General features: G+C 45.1%; 1 protein-coding gene across 4 annotated transcripts in view; it reads right to left on the bottom strand.

Moving 5' to 3' along the window:
* Positions 1-23942, bottom strand: part of nav3 (neuron navigator 3) — a 548130-nt gene that overhangs the window by 418845 nt on the left and 105343 nt on the right. For all 4 annotated transcript variants that reach the window (XM_072268225.1, XM_072268222.1, XM_072268223.1 and 1 more), the window contains one exon: positions 3235-3307. In XM_072268225.1, coding sequence (XP_072124326.1) covers positions 3235-3307 — 73 coding nt within the window. The remainder of the gene's footprint in view (positions 1-3234; positions 3308-23942) is intronic.

Genomic DNA, 23942 nt, shown 5'->3' with positions numbered 1-23942 from the left:
TCATTCTGTGCAACACGATGGAGTGAATGGCCTTCTTCCATGTTTTTTGTTCCATGTTCAACGTGATGAAGGGGTGGATAGAGTAGACAATAAGAATCTTTACCCCATGTTAGGGGTGTGTAGGACAGGAGGGCATAGGGATACAGTTCCATTGAGACTCAGAGTTATACCGCATGGAAATTGATGCAGCTCATCTATCACGGTGCCCACCAAAGTCGTCCTGTTTGCCTGTGTTCAGCCTGTATCCTCCTAAACCTTTTCTCTCCTGGGGCAGCATGGTACCATAGCCGTTAGTATAACACTTTACAGCACCACAATCAGAAGATCAAGACGCAGTTCCCACGGTAAGGGGTTTGTACGTTCTCCTCGTGACCGCATGGGCTTCCTCCGAATGCTCTGATCTCCTCCCACATTCCCAAAACGCACGGGTTAGGATTAGTGGGTTGTGGGCAGAGTTTGTTGGTGCCGGGAGCATGGTGACACTTGGGGGAGGGCTGCCTCCGGCACACTCTCAGGCTGCGTTGGGCATTGACGCTAACAACACATTTCACTGAATGTTTTAATGTTTCGATGTACATGTGACAAATAAATCACTGTAGTTATCCAAACGTTGCCATTATAAAGGGAATTCTTCCATGGAAAGGGTGGGTGGAATCTTAAACGCACCATCCAAGGTTGTGGCAGAGGCAAGCACTGGCACGACATGTAAAAAGCCTCTAGACAGGCAACTGAATCATCAAGGACAAGATGGCTAGGGACCGGATGCAGATAAATGGGTATGGACACGATGGGCTGAAGCACCAGTTTCTGTGTTGCATGGCTCAATGACTCTAAAAGAAATGAAAAGTTAAACTGTGGCATTGTGGTGAACAAGACTTCAGGGTCACAAGAGATTCTGCAGATGCTGGAAATCTAGCTGAGTTCCTCCAGCATTTTGCGTGTGTTATCAATGGCCCTCGTTGTTTTGATGATTCAAGTACTTATCTCAATGTTTCTTTAATGCTGTGAGACTGTCTACCTCTGCGAGTTCCTGGCAGAGTGTTCTGAAAAACCCTTGTGTGGTAGGGACACAGTCTCAACCTTCTCCTTCTCTCCTTTCACCTACACGCTCAAGTTTTAGCTATCCCCCACCAGGAGAAAAAGATTTTTGCTTTCTACCCCCTTCAGGACTTTATATGGAGCAACAAATATGCACCATATTGGTTGCCATGGTAGCATAGTGGTTAGCACAATGCCGTTACAACTCAGGGCATTGGAATTTGGAGTTCAAATTCCGGCGTCCTCTGTAAGAAAGTTTGTATGCTCTTCCCATGTGCACGTGGGTTTCCTCCGGGAGCTCCGGTTTCCTCCCACATTGGTCATTGTAAATTGTCCTGTGATTGGACCAGGGTTAAACAGGTGAGTTGCTGGGCAGTGTGGCTCGTTAGGTCGGGAGGGCCTGTTTCGTGCTGTACCTCTAAATAAATAATAAAGTTAAAAATTGCTGGAAGAACTCAACAGGTCAGGCAACATCTGTGGAAGGAAATGGACCGTTGAAGGTTCAAGACCCTTCACCTGAATTGAAGGTAGCTTCACCTTGGGCTGGAACTTACAGCTGAAACAAGAAAGCCGTTCATCAGTTGCTGGTGTGGCTGGATATCCGACACTGATACACGGATGTTCACTGGTCCTTTACCAATACAGTAAGGTCTCAGTGAGTGGAGACACAAGAGACTGCAGATGCTACAATCCGAAGCATCTGGAATTTGGATAGTCAGAGACTTCCCCAGGGTGCAAATGCCGAATACAAGGGGCATAACTTTAAAGTGGTTGGAGGGAAGTCTAGGGGGAATGTTAGATCCAGGTTTTTTACTGGGAGTGATGGGTGTGCATTGCCATAGGTGGTGGTAGAGGCAGATATATGAGCGGTTTTTAAGAGCGTCTTAGATAGACACATGGATGATAGAAAAATGGAGGGCTATGTAGGAGGGAAATTGATCTTAAGAGTAAATTAAAGATCAGTACGATGTTCTATGTTCTCTGTTAACACACATAGAAGCTGGAGGAATTCCAAGCAAGAGAAAATCTGCAGATGCTGAAAATCCACGCAACACACTCAAAATGCTGGAAGAGCTCAGCAGGTCAGGCAGTATTTATGGAAAAGTGTACTCTTTTCGATGGCTGCTGCCTGGCCTGCTGAGTTCCTCCAGCATTTTGTGTGTGTTAGCTGGAGGAATGCAGCAGTTCTGGCAATATCTACAGAGAGAAATGGACAGTCGGTGTTTTGGGTCGAGGCCCTTCCTAAGTCCTGATGAAGTCCAGATAAGTCCAGGAACTCACTGATTTCCTCCAGCGCTTTGAGTTTTACTTCAGATTCCAGCAAGTGCAGTCTCTTGTGTCAGTACCTGAGGGTTTCAAGGGTATCATAGAGAGGTATGGAGGAAAACAGGTATCTTGGCCAATTGAGTCCGTGCTGACTATCAATAAACACATTTATTTTATTTTAATTTATTTATGATGCGGCACTGTAACAGGTCCTTTCAGACAATCATGCCTGCAATGACCAAGTACACCCATGTGACCAATTAACCTACTACCCATAGCACGGCACAGTAGCGTAGCAGTTAGTGCAAGACTTTATAGTGCCAGCTGTAAGATCAAGATTCGATTCCTGCCACTGCTTGTAAGGAGTTTGTACATTCTCCCTCTGACTGTGTGGGTTTCCTCCTGGTGCTCTGGTTTCCTCCCATGTTCCAAAGACATATGGTTTAAGGTTAGTGAATTGTGGGCATACTATGTTGGTACTGGGACATAGCCAATCAGCTCTATCTGAGTCAATCAGATCTGATCCAAATTCAATAGCACCAATCAGCAATGTCCATGTCAAACTCATACACTAATCAGCTCTCCCTGAGCCCTATCTCAGATCCAATCAACTCTACCTGTGCCATACCTCAGCACCAATCAACTGTACCTGTGCCCTTTTTCAGAGCCTATCAGCTCAACTTGTACCATACCTCAGCACCAATCAGCTCTACCTGTGCCCCATCTGAGAGCCAATCAGCTTCACCTGTGCCACACTCAGCACCAATCCGCTCTTCTGACCCAGAGTCAACAGAATCAATCAGATCCATCTATCCTCGTCAGAGACCAATAACTTCTGTCATCCGTGGCCCGCCTCAGCACCAGTTGGCTTCCACTGCCTGTGTTTGAAGTGACGGAGAGGGAGTGTTGAGTCACTGGAATCAGACTTACCTTCAGCCGAGAGACTTTGGATATGAACTCCTCTCACTGCCAGGAAGCTGAGACAGGCATCAACATTCTCAATCTGGGGCAGAGAAGACAGAAAAGACAATTAACAGGACCCTTCGGAAATATAGCACCAGGAGTGAATACTTCACATACATTTCCCACAGACACAGTCTATACTGAGAGAACGAGTGAACTGAATTTGGAAATTGCAATAACTCACCCTTTGTGCTGGATTTCTGTAGGATGTTAAACAATTCATAAATGCCCAATCTAGACAGTGTGCCAAGATTTCAGCCTATGGAAAGTGTAGCCGGACTGGTACGCTACAGATATCATACAATAAAACCACAAAGAATAGCTATGCTGAAACTCGGAGGGCTGGATCATTGCTAACAGTGACAGCATGCAATGCAACCCAACGGCAGCTGTACCGAGGTAACCGCGTCAGAGTGGTGGCAAATGTCAGTGTCTTACTACTTGTGTGTGAACAGCTGAAACTCCTTCTAACGTATCTGGTTTGCACAACTTTGTTTCAAGGTTTAAAATTAAAACTTCAACTGATACTCAGCTGAATATCAGCAGGGGAGAGAGAATGAGAGAGAGGGAGAGAGGAGACAGAGAAAGAGAGAGAGAGAGAATGAGAGAGAGAGAGGAGAGACAGAGAGGAGAGAGAGAGAGAGGAGAGAGAGAGATAGAGGAGACAGAGAGAGAGAGAGAATGAGAGAGAGAGAGAGAGGAGACAGAGAGGAGAGAGAGAGAGAGAGAATGAGAGGGGGAGAGAGAGAGAGACAATGAGAGGGAGAGAGAGAGAGGAGACAGAGAGAGAGAGAGAGAAGAGAGAGAAGAGAGCAGAAAGAGAGAGAGAAACAAAAGGAGAGTGGATAAACAAAGAATGTTAGAGATTAGCGCAAGAGAAGGCCATTCAGCCCATTGAGATTTCCTCTATTCAATAAGATCATTACTGATCTGATCTTGACCCTCCTTTCTTACCTTTTCCCTCTGACACCTGTCTGCCTAAACAGACCAAGAATCCATCTGTCTCTGCCCTTGAATATATTCAATGACTCCGCCTTCATGTTGCACTAGAGTAAGGAATTCCAGTGCTCCATGATCCAACCCAATCCCGCCCCTACCCAGTGACGAAATTCCTCCTTCTCACTTGTACAGTACAGCCCTTATTCAGAAGATGAAGAGAGGAAGAGGAAGAGAAAGGAAAGTAGAGACAAAGAAAGAGAGTGAGCAAATCTAAGAGAATAATGAAGCAGGAAAAAGAGAGGATATTTTTAAAGTTTTATATATATATATATATATATATATTAAAAAACTTTAAAAATATCCTCTCTTTTTCCTGCTTCATTTTATATGTTATATATATTTTATATTTTTTTTATTCATTTTATATATATATAACTATGGATGCAGAATAGAAAGTATCCTGACTGGTTGCATCATAACCTGGTATGGAAACACCAATGCGCAGGAACAGAAATAACTACAGTAAGTGGTGGATGCAGCCCAGTCGGTCACAGGCAAAGCCCTCCCCACCATTAAGCATATCTACAAGGAGCACCCATCAAGTTATTTCCACTGGTAATGTGGTGGCACAGTAATGTAGCAGTTAGTGTGAATGCTATGTTCACCAACTGGAGTTTGATTCCCACTGCTGTCTGTAAGGAGCTTGTACGTTCTTCCCATGAAAGAACAGGGGGACGTCAAGAGATAGGTTTTTTTTACACAGGGAGTGGTAGGTGTGTGAAACATGTTGCTAAAGGTGCTAGAGGCAGATATATTAGGGACATTTAAGAGTTGCTTAAGATAGACTTAAACAGAAGGGATTTTGCAGATGCTGGAAATCCAAAGTGACACACACACACAAAATGCTGAAGGAACTCAGTAGGTCAAGTCGCGTCTACAGAGGGACAATAGACAATAGACAACAGACAATAGTTGTAGGAGTAGGGCATTCAGCCCTTCGAGCCAGCACCGCCATTCACTGTGATCATGGCTGATCATCCACAATCAATATCCAGTTCCTGACTTACCCCCATAACTTTTGATTCCACTATCTTTAAGAGCTCTATCCATCTCTTTCTTGAAAGCATCCAGAGACTTGGCATCCACAGCCTTGTGGGGCAGAGCATTCCATACACCCACCACTCTCTGGGTGAAAAAGTTTTTCCTCAACTCCGTTCTAAATGGCCTACCCTTTATTCTTAAACTGTGGCCTCTGGTTCTGGACTCACCCATCGGCGGGAACATGCTTCCTGCCTCCAGCGTGTCCAATCCCTTAATAATCTTATATGTTTCATTAAGATCCCCTCTCAGCCTTCTAAATTCCAGAGTATACAAGCCCAGTCGCTCCAATCTTTCGACATATGACAGTCCTGCCATCCCGGGAATTAACCAGAGGAATAAACAGATGATGTTTCAAACCAAGGCCTTTCATTAGGACTTGATAGATAGGCATATGGATGAAAGAAGAATTGAGGGCAATGGGGGAGAGAAGCATTGATTACAGTAGGGCCTGTACTGTGCTATGCTGTTCTATGGTCTATGTTCCATCCAGATGCTTTGTATGACAACTGCTCTGCCCGTGACCGCAAGAAACTGCAAGAAGTTGTGAATGCCCAATCCATCAGACAAACTCGCCTCAGTCCACTGACTCTGTCTACACTTCCTGCTCCCGTGGGTAAGTGACCAACATAATCAAAGTTCCTTGCCACATCAGTCATTCACTCTTCTCCCTTGTCCAATCAAGCGGAAGGTTTCTTGAAACAATATGTAGGTAAGCCTACAAGAGGAGGGGCTGTACTTGATCTGGTATTGGGAAATGAACCTGGTCAGGTGTCAGATCTCTCAATGGAAGAGCATTTTGGAGATAGTGATCACAATTCTTTCTCCTTTACCATAGCATTGGAGAGGGATAGGAACAGACAAGTTCGGGAAATGTTTAATTGGAGTAAGGGGAAATATGAGGCTACCTGGCAGGAACTTGGAAGCATAAATTGGGAACAGATGTCCTCAGGGAAATGTATGGAAGAAATGTGGCAAATGTTCAGGGGATATTTGCGTGGAGTTCTGCATAGGTACATTCCAATGAGACAGAAAGGATGGAGGGTACAGGAACCGTGGTGTACAAAGGCATATTCAAAGGCATATAAATCTAGTGAAGAAGAAAAGTAGAGCTTATGAAAGGTTCAAAAAACTAGGTAAGATATAGAGATCGAGAAGATTATAAGGTTAGCGAGAAGGAGCTTAAGAATGAAATTAGGAGAGCCAGAAGGGGCCATGAGAAGGCCTTGGCAGGCAGGATTAAGGAAAACTCCAAGGCATTCTACAAGTATGTGAAGAGCAAGAGGATAAGATATAAAAGAATAGGACCAATTAAGTGTGTCAGTGGAAAAATGTGTATGGAACCAGAGGAGATGGCAGAGGTACTTAATAAGTACTTTGCTTCAGTGTTCACTATGGAAAAGGATCTTTGTGATTGTAGGGATGACTTACAGTGGACTGAAAAGCTTGAGCATGTAGGTATTAAGAAAGAAGATGTGCTGGAGCTTTTGGAAAGCATCAAATTGGATAAGTCACCAGGACCTGACGAGATGTACCCCAGGCTACTGTGGGAGATGAGGGAGGAGATTGCTGAGCCTCTGGGAATGACCTTTGCATCACCAATGGGGACGGGGGAGGTTCCAGAGGATTGGAGGATTGCGGATGTTGTTCCTTTATTCAAGAAAGGGAATAGAAATAGCCCAGGAAATTATAGACCAGTAAGTCTTACTTCAGTGGTTGGTAAGTTGATGGAGAAGATCCTGAGAGGTAGGATTTATGAACATTTGGAGAGGCATAATATGATTAGGAATAGTCAGCATGGCTTTGTCAAAGGCAGGCCGTGCCTTACAAGTCTGATTGGATTTTTTGAGGATGTGACTAAACACATTGATGAAGGTAGAGCAGAAGATGTAGTGTATATGGATTTCAGCAAGGCATTTGACAAGGTACCCCATGCAAGGCTTATTGAGAAAATAAGGAGGCATGGGATCCAAGGGGACATTGCTTTGTGGATCCAGAAATGCCTTGCTCACAGAACGCAAAGAGTGGTTATGGATGGGTCATATTCTGCATGGAGGTTGGTGACCAGTGGTGTGCCTCAGGAATCTGTTCTGGGACCCCTACTCTCTATGATTTTTATAAATGACCTGGATGAGGAAGTGGAGGGATGGGTTAGTAAATTTGCTGATGACACAAAGGTTGGAGGTGTTGTGGATAGTGTAGAGGGCTGTCAGAGGTTACAGCGGGACATCGATAGGATGCAAAACTGGGCTGAGAAGTGGCAGATGGAGTTCAACCCAGATAAGTGTGAGGTGGTTCATTTTGGTAGGTCAAATATGATGGCAGAATATAGCATTAATAGTAAGACTCTTGGCAGCGTGGAGGATCAGAAGGATCTTGGGGTCTGAGTCCATAGGACACTCAAAGCTGTTGCACAGGTTGACTCTGTGGTTAAGAAGGCATACGGTGCATTGGCCTTCATCAAATATGGGATTGAGTTTAAGAGCCGAGAGGTAATGTTGGAGCTATATAGGACCCTGGTCAGACCCCACTTGGAGTACTGTGCTCAATTCTGGTTGCCTCACTACAGGAAGGATGTGCAAACCATAGAAAGGGTGCAGACGAGATTTACAAGGACATTGCCTGGATTAGGGAGCATGCCCATGAGAATAGGTTGAGTGAACTCAGCCTTTTCTCCTTGGAGCAGTGGAGGATGAGAGGTGACTCGATAGAGGTGCACAAGATGTTGAGAGGTATTGATCGTGTGGATATTCAGAGGCTTTTTCCCAGGGCTGAAATGGCTAGCACGAGAGGGCACAGTTTTGAGGTGCTTGGAAGTAGGTACAGAGGAGATGTCAGGGGTAAGTTTTTCACGCAGAGAGTGGTGAGTATGTGGAATGGGCTGCCGGTGATGGTGGTGGAGGCAGAAACGATAGGGTCTTTTAAGAGACGCCTGGATAGGTACATGGAGCTTAGAAAAATAGAGGGCTATGGGTAACCCTAGGTAATTTCTAAGGTAAAGACATGTTCGGCATAGCTTTGTGGGCCGAAGGGCCTGTATTGTGCTGTAGGTTTTCTATGTTTCTATGTTAGTATACAAAAGCCTAAGAGCACATAGCCACATGCTGAAGGACAGTTTCTTAATCCGCTGGTATCAAACTCTTGAATGGATCTCTCACATGCTGGGGGTGAATTGTTGATCTCTCAGTATACCCCTTCATGGCCCTTCAACTTCCTTTGTCTACCTACACTGCAATTTCTCTCTATCTCCAACACTATAATCTGCATTCTGCTTTCCATTTACTACCTCGATGTACTTATGCATGGAATCATCTGTCCAGAATGCAGGCAGACAAATTATCTTATTTTATCTATTCGGAGGAACAGCACAGTAACAGGCCCTTTTGGCCCAATAAGCCTCTGCCACCCAGTAACACCCATGTGACCCACTAACCTACTAGCCTATACATTTGTGGAATGTGGGGGGAAACCAAATCTCTCGGAGGAAACCCATGCAATCACAGGGAGAAATTGCAGACTCCTTACAGACAGTGGCAGAATTGAACCCAGGATGCTGGTGCTGTAAAACGTACACAAACCGCTATGCTATCGTGCCACCCTACTTGGTACAGATGACAATAATAAACTTATCCCAATCTCCCTGCAATCTCTTCAGCCCAATGAACAAGAATCCCGGTTCCTCCTGCCTGTCCCTCTCTTCAGGATTCATTTCAGTGAATCTCCAAGACTGTCACGTCTTTCCCAAAGTGAACATCTGACTCAGCTCAACCCAGTCCGGTTGTCTCAAGTAAGCTGGATAGTGAAGCCAAATGGCTTCTCAAACATCACAAACATTCTCTTGCAAACAAATTAAACCTCAGTCCCATGCAGTGCTGTGGAGAGCAGGATGAGACAGGGCTCTGTCCTGTGAAGTATGGGACCCCTCAGGTTTGCCTCCTTCTCAATTGTCATCAAACATGTTAAGGGCACACCAGTGATTATGTTTACCACACCCACATAAAGCAGTCAAATTTAAATTCCTGCTCTCTCCCAAGGGACAAAACATTAGCAGTCACATCTTGAGCTGCCTACATCCTCAGCTCTGAAACCTCTCTCTTCATTGTTTCTCTTTCTCTCTTTCTTGTTCTCATTCTCTTAATCTCTCTCTATCACTCTTATTCTTTCTTTTGTTCTCTGACTCACTTTCACCCTTTCATTTGATCATTTTCTTTCTTTCTATTGCTTTCCCTTTCTCTTTCTCTTGTTCTGTCTTGCTTTGTCATTCTCTCTATCTCTCTTGTTCTTTATCATTCTCTCACATTTTCTCTCTTCTACTTCCTTTCTTTCTCATTCTGTCTCTCATTTTCTTTCTCTTTCTTGTTCACGCGCTCTCTCTCCCACTCACTCTGCTTCTCAATGCTCAACCCTCCTTAAAAACTATCTTAAAACTACCCCATACAACTTGCTCTGGTATATTGGAGCGTATTTTCCTTGTAATGCTTTTCTCAAAGTGCATGTGGTCACTTTAAAGACCCTGTATAACCAACTACCATTGTTTTCCTGCATTGTCTGTGCCTGTGCCGTTTAGTTACCTTGAGGGAGTAGGACAGTTGGCACCCTGTTTTCACCTTAGAGCTAAGATATCAGAGAAAATGAAGCTGCCTGACTGAGTGAGCAGTCAATGAACCCATGAACACTACCTTTTTATGGGCAAGATACTTATTTTGCAATTCACAGTAATTTTATGTCTTTGCACTGTACTGCTTCAGCAAACCAAATTCTACATCACATCAAACAGTATTAATAAATCTGAGTCGCCATTTCAGGTGGAAACCCTCCATCAGGTCTTGGTCTGAAACATCGACTCCTTATTCATTTCCATCGATGCTACCTGACCTGCTGAGTTCCCTCAGTTGTTTGTGTGTGTTACTCTGGAGAATCCCTTGTGTTATTAATAAATCTGATTCTGATTATCTGATCAAAGACACACTGACAATGGCAGACAGCTAGGCACAGATCAAATATATGTACAGTGGACAGTGTTCCACCGGCAGACTACGTCTCCACCTGATGTGAACACACAAGTGCGCTGGATCACATGAGGTTGTAAAGGGATGTAAGCTCAGCCAGCTCCATCACAGGCACAACTCTCCCCACCATCGAGGACATCTTCAGGAAGGCAGCATCCACCACTAAGGACCCTCACAGTCTAGGACATCACCTCTTACCATTACTACCATCAGGGAGGAGATACAGGAGCCAGAAGACCCACACTCAACATTTTAGGCAACACACATCAAAGTTGCTGGTGAACGCAGCAGGCCAGGCAGCATCTCTAGGAAGAGGTACAGTCAACGTTTCAGGCCAAGACCGTTCGTCAGGATTAACTGAAAGAAGAGCTAGTAAGAGATTTGAAAGTGGGAGGGAGAAGGGGAGATCCAAAATGATAGGAGAAGACAGGAGGGGGAGGGATGGAGCAAAAAGCTGGACAGGTGATTGGCAAAAGGGATATGAGAGGATCATGGGACAGGAGGCCAGGGAGAAAGAAAAGGGGGAGGGGGGAAAAACCCAGAGAATGGGCAAGGGGTATAGTGAGAGGGACAGAGGGAGAAAAAGGAGTGAGAGAGAGAAAGAATGTGCGTATATAAATAAATAACGGATGGGGTATGAGGGGGAGGTAGGGCATTAGCGGAAGTTTGAGAAGTCAATGTTCATGCCATCAGGTTGGAGGCTACCCAGATGGAATATAAGGTGTTGTTCCCCCAACCTAAGTGTGGCTTCATCTTTACAGTAGAGGAGGCCATGGATAGACATATCAGAATGGGAATAGGACGTGGAATTAAACATTTTAGGAATCGCTTCTTCCCCTCCATTATCAAATTTTTGAATAACTCTTGGGCCAATGAACACTACCTTGTTATTCCTCTTTTGCATTATCTAACTGTCCATTCACTCATCCATTTAATTATTATAACATAATAATTTTTATGTATTGTGCTGTACTTCTGCACAAACCAGTGATAATTTACTTGAGCAACACAGATAAAATGCCGGAGGAACTCAGCGGACCAGGCAGTATCTATGAAAAAGAGTAAACAGCCAACATTTTGGGCCCTTCAACAGGCCTGGAAAAAAGATAAGAAGTCTTGAGTAAGAAGGTAGGAGGATGGGAGGAGGGGAGGAAGAAGCACAAGGTAGTAGACAATAAGTGAAACCAGGAGAGGGGGAGAGAACAACTGAGAAGATGATTGGTGAAAGGTTGGAAAAGGGGAATCTGATAGAAGAGGACAGCAGACCACGGAAGAAAAGGAAGGGGAGGAGCACCAGAGGGAGGTGATGGGCAGGAAAGGAGATAAGGTGAGAGAGGGAAACAGGAATGGGGAATGGTGAAGGAGAGGGGAGGGGGCAATACTGAAAGTTCGAGAAATCGTGGTTCATGCCATCAGGTTGGAGGCTAAAACCTGATTCTGATTCTGAGAAATTTTCCATACAATGCTGCAGCGAGGAAAATCACCTCTCCACAAATTCTAAAGGAGAAGCTGGGCACAGTTCAACACTGTGTAGCCCAGCAATCGGGAAAGTTTGGGTGGTGTACAGAAAGCATTGCGATACCAGAGATAGAATCTTGGATTCAGGTCAATGTCCTTCCTGTTACTAAATTTCTGTCATCAACTTTAGAAATTCGGGAGGTGTCAGCAGAAACATTCAGCCCTCTGGAGCTTGTTGAGATGTGGTTCAGTGGGAGGGGATTTCCCTCTGGGTTAAAACAAATACTCGCCTGACAATCCAGAGCTGTGTTATTGGAGTGCCACAATGTAGGAAGGGCTGTCCCTAAAGTAAGATGTCAAACTCAAGTCCAGTAGTGTTGTGGTTAGTGCATCGCTTTACAGCTTCAGCTGTAAGATTGGGGTTCGATTTCTGCCATTACCTTTAAGGAGTTTGTACATTCTCTCCATGACTGTGTGGGTTTCCTCCCACGTTGCAAAGACTTATGGTTACAGCATGAACAACAATTTTGGTAAGTACTCCCCCAACCCTCTTTTTCCATTCCCCAGTCTGGCACCCTCTTACCTACCCCCTCTCTTCTCCTCACCCACCTATCACCCCCGTCTGGTGCCCCACTTCTTATCCTTCCAGTCCTATCAGATTCCTTCTTCTTCCGCCTTTACCGTTCCTACCTATCACCTCCCAGCTTCCTACTTCATCCCCCTCTCCAATCCACCCACCTTCCCCCTCACCTGGCTTCACATATAACCTGCCAGCTTGAGCTCCTTCCCCTCCTCCCACCTTCTTATTCTGGCCTCTTCCCCCTTCCTTTCCAGTCCTGAGGAAAGATCTCGGCCCAAAACATTGACTGTTTATTCCCATCCGTAGATGCTGCCTGACTTGCTGAGTTCCTCCAGCATTTTCCGTGTGTTGCTATATATAAAATCCTGAAGGGGTAGATGGTAAAAATTATTTTCCCATGGTTGGGGGAGATGGCTATAACAAGGTGGTATAGGTTAAAGGAAAGAAGGTGAAGGCTGAGGCAGAGGGAGTTTCCCACACAGAAGTTGTTCAGAACATACAACACATTGCCAAGGAATTGGTGGAGGCAAACACTCTCCCTGTATTTAAGAACCATCTTAAATGGACAAGTAAGTGAACCACCAAGGCAAAGAAGGCTACTAACCTACTGTGGACAAATCAAAGTTTAAAGTAAATTTATTATCAAAGTACATATATGTCACCCTGAGATTCATTTTCTTGCAGGCATTCACAGTAAAACAAAAATACAATAGAATCAATGAAAAACTACACTCAAAGACTGACAAGCAACCAATGTGCAAAAGAAGACAATCTGTGCAAATACAAAAATTATAAATAAATAAACATAATATTGAGCACTTGAGCTGGGGAGTCCTTAAGTTGTGGAATCTGCTGAGTGTTAGGTGAGTGAAGTCATCCCCACAGGTTCAGGAGCCTGATGTCTGTAGGGTAATAAGTGTAGATTGATACAAAAGATAGCATGGGCATGATGGGCCAAAGGGCCTAATTCTGTCTGCTACAACTCTTTGACTTTCAGTCTTCCTGAACCCCTGTCAAACAGAGACTCCCAGACAGACACAACATTCCCCACACTCTCTCATTCCAATGAAAAGGAACTCGAAGAACTTGGTCTTTGTAAGCCCATTCCCTTGTGATAAACAAAACTTTGTACCCTATGAAACACTTTTCTGAATTTCATCAAAAAATACGCTGTGTTGTCAGATGTATAGAAACTAGTTTGTACACAGCGTGATCCACAATGTGGTCATGGGCAGGCGGGAGCCACTTCTTTCTAAATTCTTTTTGGTTATGACAAGTAAGTAGAACTCCTTGCATAGCAGCTATGGGGTATTTAACCTTGAAAGGGGCAGATAGTTTAACAGCAGAATCAGAATTATTATCACCGACATGAAATCTGTTGTTTTGCAGCAGCAGTACAGTGCAAAGATATAAAGTTACCACAAATTACACAAATAAATAAAGGCTGCAACAAAAGAGGACGTGCTAGTGTTTACGGGTTCAAGGAACGTTCACAAATCTGGTGGTGGAGGGAAGGAAGCTGTCCGGGAAACAGCCGCTTTTGACAGTTTGGATCTTCCTGGTCCCAAAGTGTGCAGACAGGATTCTGCAAGAAAACCTGAACCAACAACTTGCAGGAAGAGAAGGAAGGGAGAGGGAGAAGGAGGAGAAGAGGGAGAGGGAGTCAGGGAGTGAAGGAAGGAGGGATGGGGTGGAGAGAGAGAGGAGAGAGGGGAAGGGGGAGGGAAGGAGAGAGGCAAGAGGCAGAGCCAGCAATCATGCTGCCCAGACACATACAGGTTGAGTAACGTTCCTAGCGGCCTGCACCTTGGCTGCCCGGCTGGTGATGACTCAGCGAAGTGGAGTTTCCTACTTGAGAGGCCGTTGAAACAATCCTGCTAAACCCCGAGGGAGAAGCAGGCATGATTCAACTGGCAGACGGAACTGATTAAGGAAAAGCTGCAATGAAAATATTCCATCCCATAAAATTTTTATTTAATCTTGACTTCCATCAAATGTGAAAAAACAACGGCCGGGAAAGGGAGGAAAGTCTGCCTCAATTGCCTTTCAAGTTGTCTCATAGAGTCATACCGAACAGAAGGAGGCCCTTCAGCCCAACTCATCCAAACTGACCTTGGTGGCATCCTGAGCCAGTCTCACTTGTCTGAGCTTGACCCATATCTCTCTCAACCTTGCCATCCGTAGTGTGAGTTCCTCCAGTAAATTGTGTTACTTACCTGTGCAAATGTTTTGTAAATGTTGTATGTACCCACTCCTACCGTTAGCAGGGCAGAAATCCTGCTTCGGGTTTGATTCGAAGAAGGAGTCTGAGAGTCTGAGTGGGAGTGCCGAGAAAGATATTTTTGAAATTTTAATTATTTTTTTTTTCTCCAACGGCGTTCTGAGAGGCGGGACTGCGCAGGCGTGTGACGTCGGGCTGTGCAGCGCGGCAGATTTAAAAGGAACAGATCCTCATAGAGCGGGCAGCGTAGTTTGCGGGCGGTGGAGTGAGCCGGGAGCAGAGTGAAGGCTTAGGGGCTTCGGCTCAACGGGCTTAGGCGGAAACGGGCGAGGCGAGGGAGGTTTGGCATTCATTTTCTGTTGTTATTTGAGGAGGGGGGCAGTATGAGTGTGAGGGCAGTTTGCTGTTCTCGGTGTCGGATGTGGGAGGCCCTGGAGTCTCCAAGCCTCCCGGACGTCTACATTTGCGCCAAGTGCATCGAGATGCAGCTCCTAAGGGACCGCGTTACGGAACTGGAGCTGCAGCTCGATGACCTTCGTCTGGTCAGGGAGAGTGACGAGTTGATAGAGAGGAGTTGCAGGCAGGTGGTCACGCCGGGGCCACGGGAGGCAGACAAGTGGGTCACGGTTAGGAGGGGGAAGGGGAAGAGTCAGGTAATAGGGAGTACCCCGATGGCTGTACCCCTTAACAATAGGTACTCCTGTTTGAGTACTGTTGGGGGGGACAGCTTACACGGGGGAAGCGACAGTGGCCGTGCCTCCAGCACAGAGTCTGGCCCTGTAGCTCAGAAGGGTAGGGCAAGGAAGAGGAGGGCAGTTGTGATAGGGGACTCGATAGTAAGGGGGTCAGATAGGCGATTCTGTGGACGCAGTCCAGAGACCCGGATGGTAGTCTGCCTCCCTGGTGCCAGGGTCCGGGATATTTCTGATTGTGTCCAAGATATCCTGAAGTGGGAGGGTGAGGAGCCAGAGGTCGTGGTACATATAGGTACCAATGACATAGGTAGGAAAAGGGATGAGGTCCTGAAAGGAGAATATAGGGAGCTAGGAAGGGAGTTGAGAAAAAGGACCGCAAAGGTAGTAATCTCGGGATTACTGCCTGCGCCACGCGACAGTGAGAGTAGGAATGCGATGAGGTGGAGGATAAATGCGTGGCTGAGGGATTGGAGCAGGGGGCAGGGATTCAAGTTTTTGGATCATTGGGACCTCTTTTGGCGCAGGCGTGACCTGTACAAAAAGGACGGGTTACACTTGAATCCTAGGGGGACCAATATCCTGGCAGGGAGATTAGCGAGGGCTACTGAGGTGACTTTAAACTAGGATGGTTGGGGGGTGGGAATCAAATTAAAGAGGCTAGGCGTGAGGAGGTTAGTTCACAACAGGGGGATTGGAACCAGTGCAGAGAGACAGGGGGGGTGTAAAGTGAGGGTAGAAGCAGAAAGTACTAAGGAGAAGAGTAAAAGTGGCAGGCCGACAAATCCAGGGCAAGCATTAAAAAGGGCTACTTTTCAGCATAATTGTATAAGGGCTAAGACAGTTGTAAAAGCGCGCCTGAAGGCTTTGTGTGTCAATGCAAGGAGCATTCATAATAAAGGTGGATGAATTGAAAGTGCAGATTGTTATTAATGATTATGATATAGTTGGGATCACAGAGACATGGCTCCAGGGTGACCAAGGATGGGAGCTCAACGTTCAGGGATATTCAATATTCAGGAGGGATAGACATGAAGGGAGGGGAGGTGGGGTGGCGTTGCTGGTTAAAGAAGAGACTAACGCAATAGAAAGGAAGGACATAAGCCAGGAAGATGTGGAATCGATATGGGTAGAGCTGCGTAACACTAAGGGGCAGAAGACGCTGGCGGGAGTTGTGTACAGGCCACCTAACAGTAGTAGTGAGGTCGGAGATGGTATTAAACAGGAAATTAGAAATGTGTGCAATAAAGGAACAGCAGTTATAATGGGTGACTTCAATCTACATGTAGATTGGGTGAACCAAATTGGTAAAGGTGCTGAGGAAGAGGATTTCTTGGAATGTATGCGGGATGGTTTTTTGAACCAACATGTCAAGGAACCAACTAGAGAGCAGGCTATTCTGGACTGGGTTTTGAGCAATGAGGAAGGGTTAATTAGCAATCTTGTCGTGAGAGGCCCTTTGGGTAAGAGTGACCATAATATGGTGGAATTCTTCATTAAGATGGAGAGTGACATAGTTAATTCAGAAACAAAGGTTCTGAACTTAAAGAGGGGTAACTTTGAAGGTATGAGATGTGAATTAGCTAAGATAGACTGGCAAATGACACTTAAAGGATTGACGGTGGATATGCAATGGCAAGCATTTAAAGGTTGCATGGATGAACTACAACAATTGTTCATCCCAGTTTGGCAAAAGAATAAATCAAGGAAGGTAGTGCACCCGTGGTTGACAAGAGAAATTAGGGATAGTATCAATTCCAAAGAAGCAGCACACAAATTAGCCAGAGAAAGTGGCTCACCTGAGGACTGGGAGAAATTCAGAGTTCAGCAGAGGAGGACAAAGGGCTTAATTAGGAAGGGGAAAAAAGATTATGAGAGAAAACTGGCAGGGAACATAAAAACTGACTGTAAAAGCTTTTATAGGTATGTAAAAAGGAAAAGACTGGTAAAGACAAATGTAGGTCCCCTACAGACAGAAACAGGTGAATTGATTATGGGGAGCAAGGACATGGCAGACCAATTGAATAATTACTTTGGTTCTGTCTTCACTAAGGAGGACATAAATAATCTTCCAGAAATAGTAGGGGACAGAGGGTCCAGTGAGATGGAGGAACTGAGCGAAATACTTATTAGTAGGGAAGTGGTGTTAGGTAAATTGAAGGGATTGAAGGCAGATAAATCCCCAGGGCCAGATGGTCTGCATCCTAGAATGCTTAAGGAAGTAGCCCAAGAAATAGTGGATGCATTAGTGATAATTTTTCAAAACTCGTTAGATTCTGGACTAGTTCCTGAGGATTGGAGGGTGGCTAATGTAACCCCACTTTTTAAAAAAGGAGGGAGAGAGAAACCGGGGAATTATAGACCGGTTAGCCTAACGTCAGTGGTGGGGAAACTGCTGGAGTCAGTTATCAAAGATGTGATAACAACACATTTGGAAAGCGGTGAAATCATCGGACAAAGTCAGCATGGATTTGTGAAGGGAAAATCATGTCTGACGAATCTCATTGAATTTTTTGAGGATGTAACTAGTAGAGTGGATAGGGGAGAACCAGTGGATGTGGTATATTTGGATTTTCAAAAGGCTTTTGACAAGGTCCCACACAGGAGATTAGTGTGCAAACTTAAAGCACATGGTATTGGGGGTAAGGTATTGATGTGGATGGAGAATTGGTTAGCAGACAGGAAGCAAAGAGTGGGAATAAACGGGACCTTTTCAGAATGGCAGGCGGTGACTAGTGGGGTACCGCAAGGCTCAGTGCTGGGACCCCAGTTGTTTACAATATATATTAATGACTTGGATGAGGGAATTAAATGCAGCATCTCCAAGTTTGCGGATGACACGAAGCTGGGTGGCAGTGTTAGCTGTGAGGAGGTTGCTAAGAGGATGCAGAGTGACTTGGATAGGTTGGGTGAGTGGGCAAATTCATGGCAGATGCAATTTAATGTGGATAAATGTGAAGTTATCCACTTTGGTAGCAAAAATGGGAAAACAGATTATTATCCGAATGGTGGCCGATTAGGAAAAGGGGAGGTGCAACGAGACCTGGGTGTCATTATACACCAGTCATTGAAAGTGGGCATGCAGGTACAGCAGGCGGTGAAAAAGGCGAATGGTATGCTGGCATTTATAGCGAGAGGATTTGAGTACAGGAGCAGGGAGATACTACTGCAGTTGTACAAGGCCTTGGTGAGACCACACCTGGAGTATTGTGTGCAGTTTTGGTCCCCTAATCTGAGGAAAGACATCCTTGCCATAGAGGGAGTACAAAGAAGGTTCACCAGATTGATTCCTGGGATGGCAGGACTTTCATATGAAGAAAGACTGGATGAACTGGGCTTGTACTCGTTGGAATTTAGAAGATTGAGGGGGGATCTGATTGAAATGTATAAAATCCTAAAAGGATTGCACAGGCTAGATGCAGGAAGATTGTTCCCGATGTTGGGGAAGTCCAGAACGAGGGGTCACAGTTTGAGGATAAAGGGGAAGCCTTTTAGGACCGAGATTAGGAAAAACTTCTTCACTCAGAGTGTGGTGAATCTGTGGAATTCTCTGCCACAGGAAGCAGTTGAGGCCAGTACATTGGCTATATTTAAGAGGGAGTTAGGTATGGCCCTTGTGGCTACGGGGATCAGGGGGTATGGAAGGAAGGCTGGGGTGGGGTTCTGAGTTGGATGATCAGCCATGATCATAATAAATGGCGGTGCAGGCTCGAAGGGCCGAATGGCCTACTCCTGCACCTATTTTCTATGTTTCTATGTTTCTATGTTTCCTCTGGCAGATTGTTCCACATATGTGTGCTATGTTGGTGCCAGAAGTTTGGTGACACCTGTGGGTTGCCCAGCACCACCTTTGCTGATTGGATTTGATGCAAGCAATGGAATTCACTGTATGTTTCGATGTTTCAATGTACTTGCAACAAACAATGCTATCTTTAAAAGTTACTCCTCGGGCATCCTTTAAAATCTTTTCCCTCTCACCGTGACCTCTAGTTTTAGACGGCCCTACCCTGGAAAGTGTATGCCCCCAGCTCAAGGACAACTTCTACCGCACATTGAATGGATGTGTCATATGCTAAAGATGATGTTTCATCCTCCAATCTACCCTGACATAGCTAATGTCACCACCATCTCTCACCTCCCAGCATCTGTCACTATTCCTCCAATAGCCCATAGACTGTCCTCACCTGGATCCACCCATCACCTGCCATCTCTTTATACTGGCCCTCTCCTCTCTATCTTTCAGCCCAGATGAAGGACCTCAATCCAAAACGTCGACTGTCTGATCCCAGCCCACCCCCACCCCAATAGATGCTGCCTGACCCATTGAGTAACTCGACTATTTTGTTTGTTGCTCTAGATTCCAGACTCCACAGACTCTGGTGTCTCTTCATATTCTCTGATCCTGGGGCATCTAACCAAATACCACAGGGTACGACTTTAAGGTTGGTGGGGGCGGGGAGTTCAAAGGAGATTTACATTACTGTGCATAAGTCTTGGGTGCGCGCACACACACACACACACACACACACACACACACACACAGATAACACAAAATATATGTTCATCAGGACAGAAAACAGTCCTAACCAAGGGTTCCAGCCCGAAACGTTGACTGATTATTTCCACGGATGCTGCCCGACCTGCTGAGTTCCTCCAGTGTGTTGTGAGAGTTCCCCACACACACATATATGTGTGTGTGTGTGTGTGTGTGTATGTATGTATATAGTATTTTTTTATATATATATATATAGATATAGATATATATACGCACACACACACACAAACATACACATATACATACATACATATATATATATGTGTGTGTGTATGTATGTATGTACAGTATATAGTATATTTTTATATCTAGGATGCCTAAGAATTTTGCCTGGTACTGCACAAGGCAAGTTCTGTCTACACAGAGAGACGTGAATGTCTGGAACACACTGCTAAGGGAGTGTTTGATGGCTCTGGGTCTGTACTTGCTAGAGCTTAGAAGGATGAGGGGGGGATCACATTGAAACCAAATGAATATTGAAAGGTCTAGATAGAGTGGACATGGGGAGGATGTTTCCTATAAGGGGGAAGTCTAGGATCAGAGGGCACAGAGTCAGAATACAAGAGTGTCCCTTTAGAACAGAGATGACGAGGAATTTCTTTAGCCAGAGGGTGGTAAATCTGTGGAATTCAATGCCACAGATCCTGTGGAGGACAAAGGATTGGATATATTTAAAGCAGAGGCTGATAGATACTTGATTAGTCAGGGCATCAAAGGAGGAGAAGGCAGGAGAATGAGATTGAGGAGGATAATAAATCAGCCATGATAAAATGGCAGAGGAGACTTGATGGGCTGAATGGCCTATATGTCTTATGGAGCTGGTAGCTGCAGATACAATTGTAATATTTGAGGGGCATTTAGACACTTGAACAGGTAGGGAACCGGCGGGGGGGGGGGCGGGGGGGTCATGGCCATGTACAGGCAGATGGGAATAGTTCGCTGTGCCAACCATAATGGCAAGAAAATGGGTTCAAAATGTTTTTCTTTTTTAAGCAGCTCTATTGACAACCTCTGAATTGTTTCGTGAGTGAGTGGATGGTTTATACTAGCTGAACTCACAACAAATAGTTAGCAAGGACTTTACACGAAGAAAATGTCTTACTGCAGAGCAGAAGTAAGTGAAGTTATAGAGCTAACGGTCATAATATCCCTCAGACCTTGTGGGATTTTTTTCACTGAAATGCAGGGAGTGATGGGTGATTACCAATGAACTTATTTTTTCATGCGGTCTACAGAACTGAAAGAGGGTGGTGTCTCCTAATCCCTCCCATTTGTCCTAGAATAGCATTGTCCATGCAGGCTGCCTCTTCAATAATAAAGATTAAAGATTAGCTTTATTTATCACATGTATATCGAGACATACTGTGAAAAATGTCATTTGTGTCAATAACCAACACTGTCCAAATATTTGCTAGGGGGCAGCCCACAAGTGTCGCCACGCTTCTGGCACCAACACAGCGTGCCCACAACTTACTAACCCTAACCCGTAAATCTTTGGACTGTAGGAGGAAACCAGAGCACCTGGAAGAAACCCACATGGTCATGGGGAGAACATACAAACTCCTTAGAGAGAAGTAACAATTGAATCCCAATTGCTGACGCTGTAAGCATCACAACAATGCCATGCCACCCTACAGAATAACAGCTCAGAGACAGGTCCATGCTGGCCATTCCGTGTAATAACACTTGGGGCTTCTGTGCCTTGACAATACAAGTGCTTGTCTGAAAGCACAGCGTGGCCAGAGGCTGCAGAGCATTGTAGACTCAGCCAGTTCCATCAAGGATGGGTGGGGGGGAGGGCGGGAGGGGGGAGAATCACAATGAAACCTGATGAGTATTGAAAGGCTTGCACAGTATAGATGTGGAGCGGATGTTTCCTATAGTGGGGGAGTCTAGGACCAGAAAGTACAGACTCAGAAAACAAAATGTATCTTTAGAACAGAGATGAGAAAGACTTCCTTGAGCCAAATTGGGGTGAATCTGTAGAATTCATTGTCATAAGTGGCTGTGGAGGCCAAGTCACTGGGGGAATTTAAAGCGGAGGTTGATAGGTTCTTGATTAGTCAGGGTGTCAAAGGTTATAGGGAGAAAGCAGGAGAGTGGGGTTGAGAGGAATAAGTGAGCCATGGTGGAATGGTGCAGCAGCCTCAATGTGCCAAATGGCCTAATCCTGCCCCTTTAGGGGAGATGTCAGAGGTAGGCTTTTAACAGAGAGCGTTAGGTGTCGGAAATGTACTGGCAGAGCTTATGGTAGAGGCAGATACATCAGGGGCATTTAAGGGAATCTTATATAGTCCATAAGACCATAAGACATAAGAGAAGAATTAGGCTATTCAGCCCATCAAGTTTGATCTGCCATTCCATCATAACTGCTCTACTATCCCTCTCAACCCCATTCTCCCGCCTTCTCCCCATTACCTTTGACAGCCTGACTAATCAAGAACGTATCAACCTCGCTTTAAATATAGTACACCCAATGACCTGGCCTCCACAGTCACCTGTGGCAATGAATTCCACAGATTCACCACCCTCTGGAGAAAGAAATTCCTCCTCACCTCTGTTCTAAATGGGCGTGCCTCTATTCTAAGGCTGTGCCCTATAGTCCTGGATTCGCCCACAACAGGAAACATCCTCTCTTCATCAACTCTAAATAGACCTTTCAATTATTCTAAACTCCAGTGAGTACAGGTCCAGAGTCATCAAATGCTCCTCATACATTAACCTTTTCCTTGCTGGTATCAATCTTGTGAACCTTTCCTGGACCCTATCCAGCGGCAGTACATCTTGTCTTAGATAAAGGACCTATAACTGCTCACAATACTCCAAGTGCAGCCTGGTCAATGCTTTATAAAGCCTCAGCGTTACATACGTGCTTTTATATTCTAGTTCTCTCGAAATGATTGCTAACACTGCATTTGCCTTCTTACCCTCAACTCAGTCTGCAAGTTTAGAATCCTGCATGAGGATTGCCAAGTCCCTTTGCATCTCTGGATTTTGAATTTCCTCTTTATTTATAAAATAGTCTACAGCTTTATTCCTTCTACCAAAGTGGTCCCAGCACAAACTCCTGCAAAACCGGCAGCCAACCAGAAAAGATCCCCTTTATTCCCACACTTTGTCTCCTGCCAGTCAGCCAATCTTCTATCCATGATAGTATCTTTCCTTTAGTACATGCGTTCTTATTTTGTTTAGCAGCCTCATGTGTGGCATCTTGTGAAAGATATTCTGAAAATCCAAGTAAACAACACCCACTGACTCTCCTTTGTCTATCCTGCTTGTTATTTCCTCAAAGAATTCCAACAGATTTGTCAGCTAACATTTCCCCTCAAAAAAACCATGCTGACTTTGACTTATTTTGCTATGTGCCTCCAAGTATCCCAAAACCTTATCCTTAATAATGGACTCCAATATCTTCCCAGCCACTGAAGTCATGCTAACTGGCCAATAATTTCCTTCCTTCTGCCCCTTCCTCCCTTCTTAAACAGTGGAGTGACATTTGCAATTTTCCAGTCCTCTGAAATCTAGTGATTATTTAAAGATCATTGCTAATGCCTCTATAATCTCTTCAGCTACCTCCTTCAGAATCCCGGAGTGAAATACCTTCAACGTGGATGAAAGAAAATTGGAGGGGAATGGGCTGTGTGGGAGGGAAGGGTTAGCCTGATCTTAGAGTAAGTTAAAAGGTCAGACACAACATACTGTGACGTACTTTTCTATGTTCTATGTTCTATTACCTACACCATGGTGTCAATTGTTGTTAAGTGCTCACTACGTGCAGGAAAGATTCACAAGGAAGTTGCCTGGGCTGCAAAACTTGAGTGACATGGAAAGATTGGACAAGCTGGGATATTTCCCCCGGAGTTTGGGAGCTGAGAGCTGAGCACAAACTCATGAACGGAATGCATTAGATGGGCAGTCACTGTCTTTTGCCCAGGGAGACCTTGATCCTGATGTTATGTATTTCCCAGGGTCGGGAGTTTAAAACTCAAGGACAGAGATTTAAGGTGAGAGGAGAAACATGTAAGGAGATCCTAAGAGGCAAGTTTTCACCTGAGGGGTGATAAATTTATGGGGAAAACTGCCAGAGGAAGTGGTAAAAGCAAGTATAATTATTGTTTAAAAG

The sequence above is a fragment of the Mobula birostris genome, chromosome 9, assembly GCF_030028105.1.
Source record: "Mobula birostris isolate sMobBir1 chromosome 9, sMobBir1.hap1, whole genome shotgun sequence".
Classification (NCBI taxonomy): domain Eukaryota; kingdom Metazoa; phylum Chordata; class Chondrichthyes; order Myliobatiformes; family Myliobatidae; genus Mobula; species Mobula birostris.
Note: the sequence above shows the minus strand (reverse complement) of the source record. Positions and strands in the feature narration are given on the sequence as shown.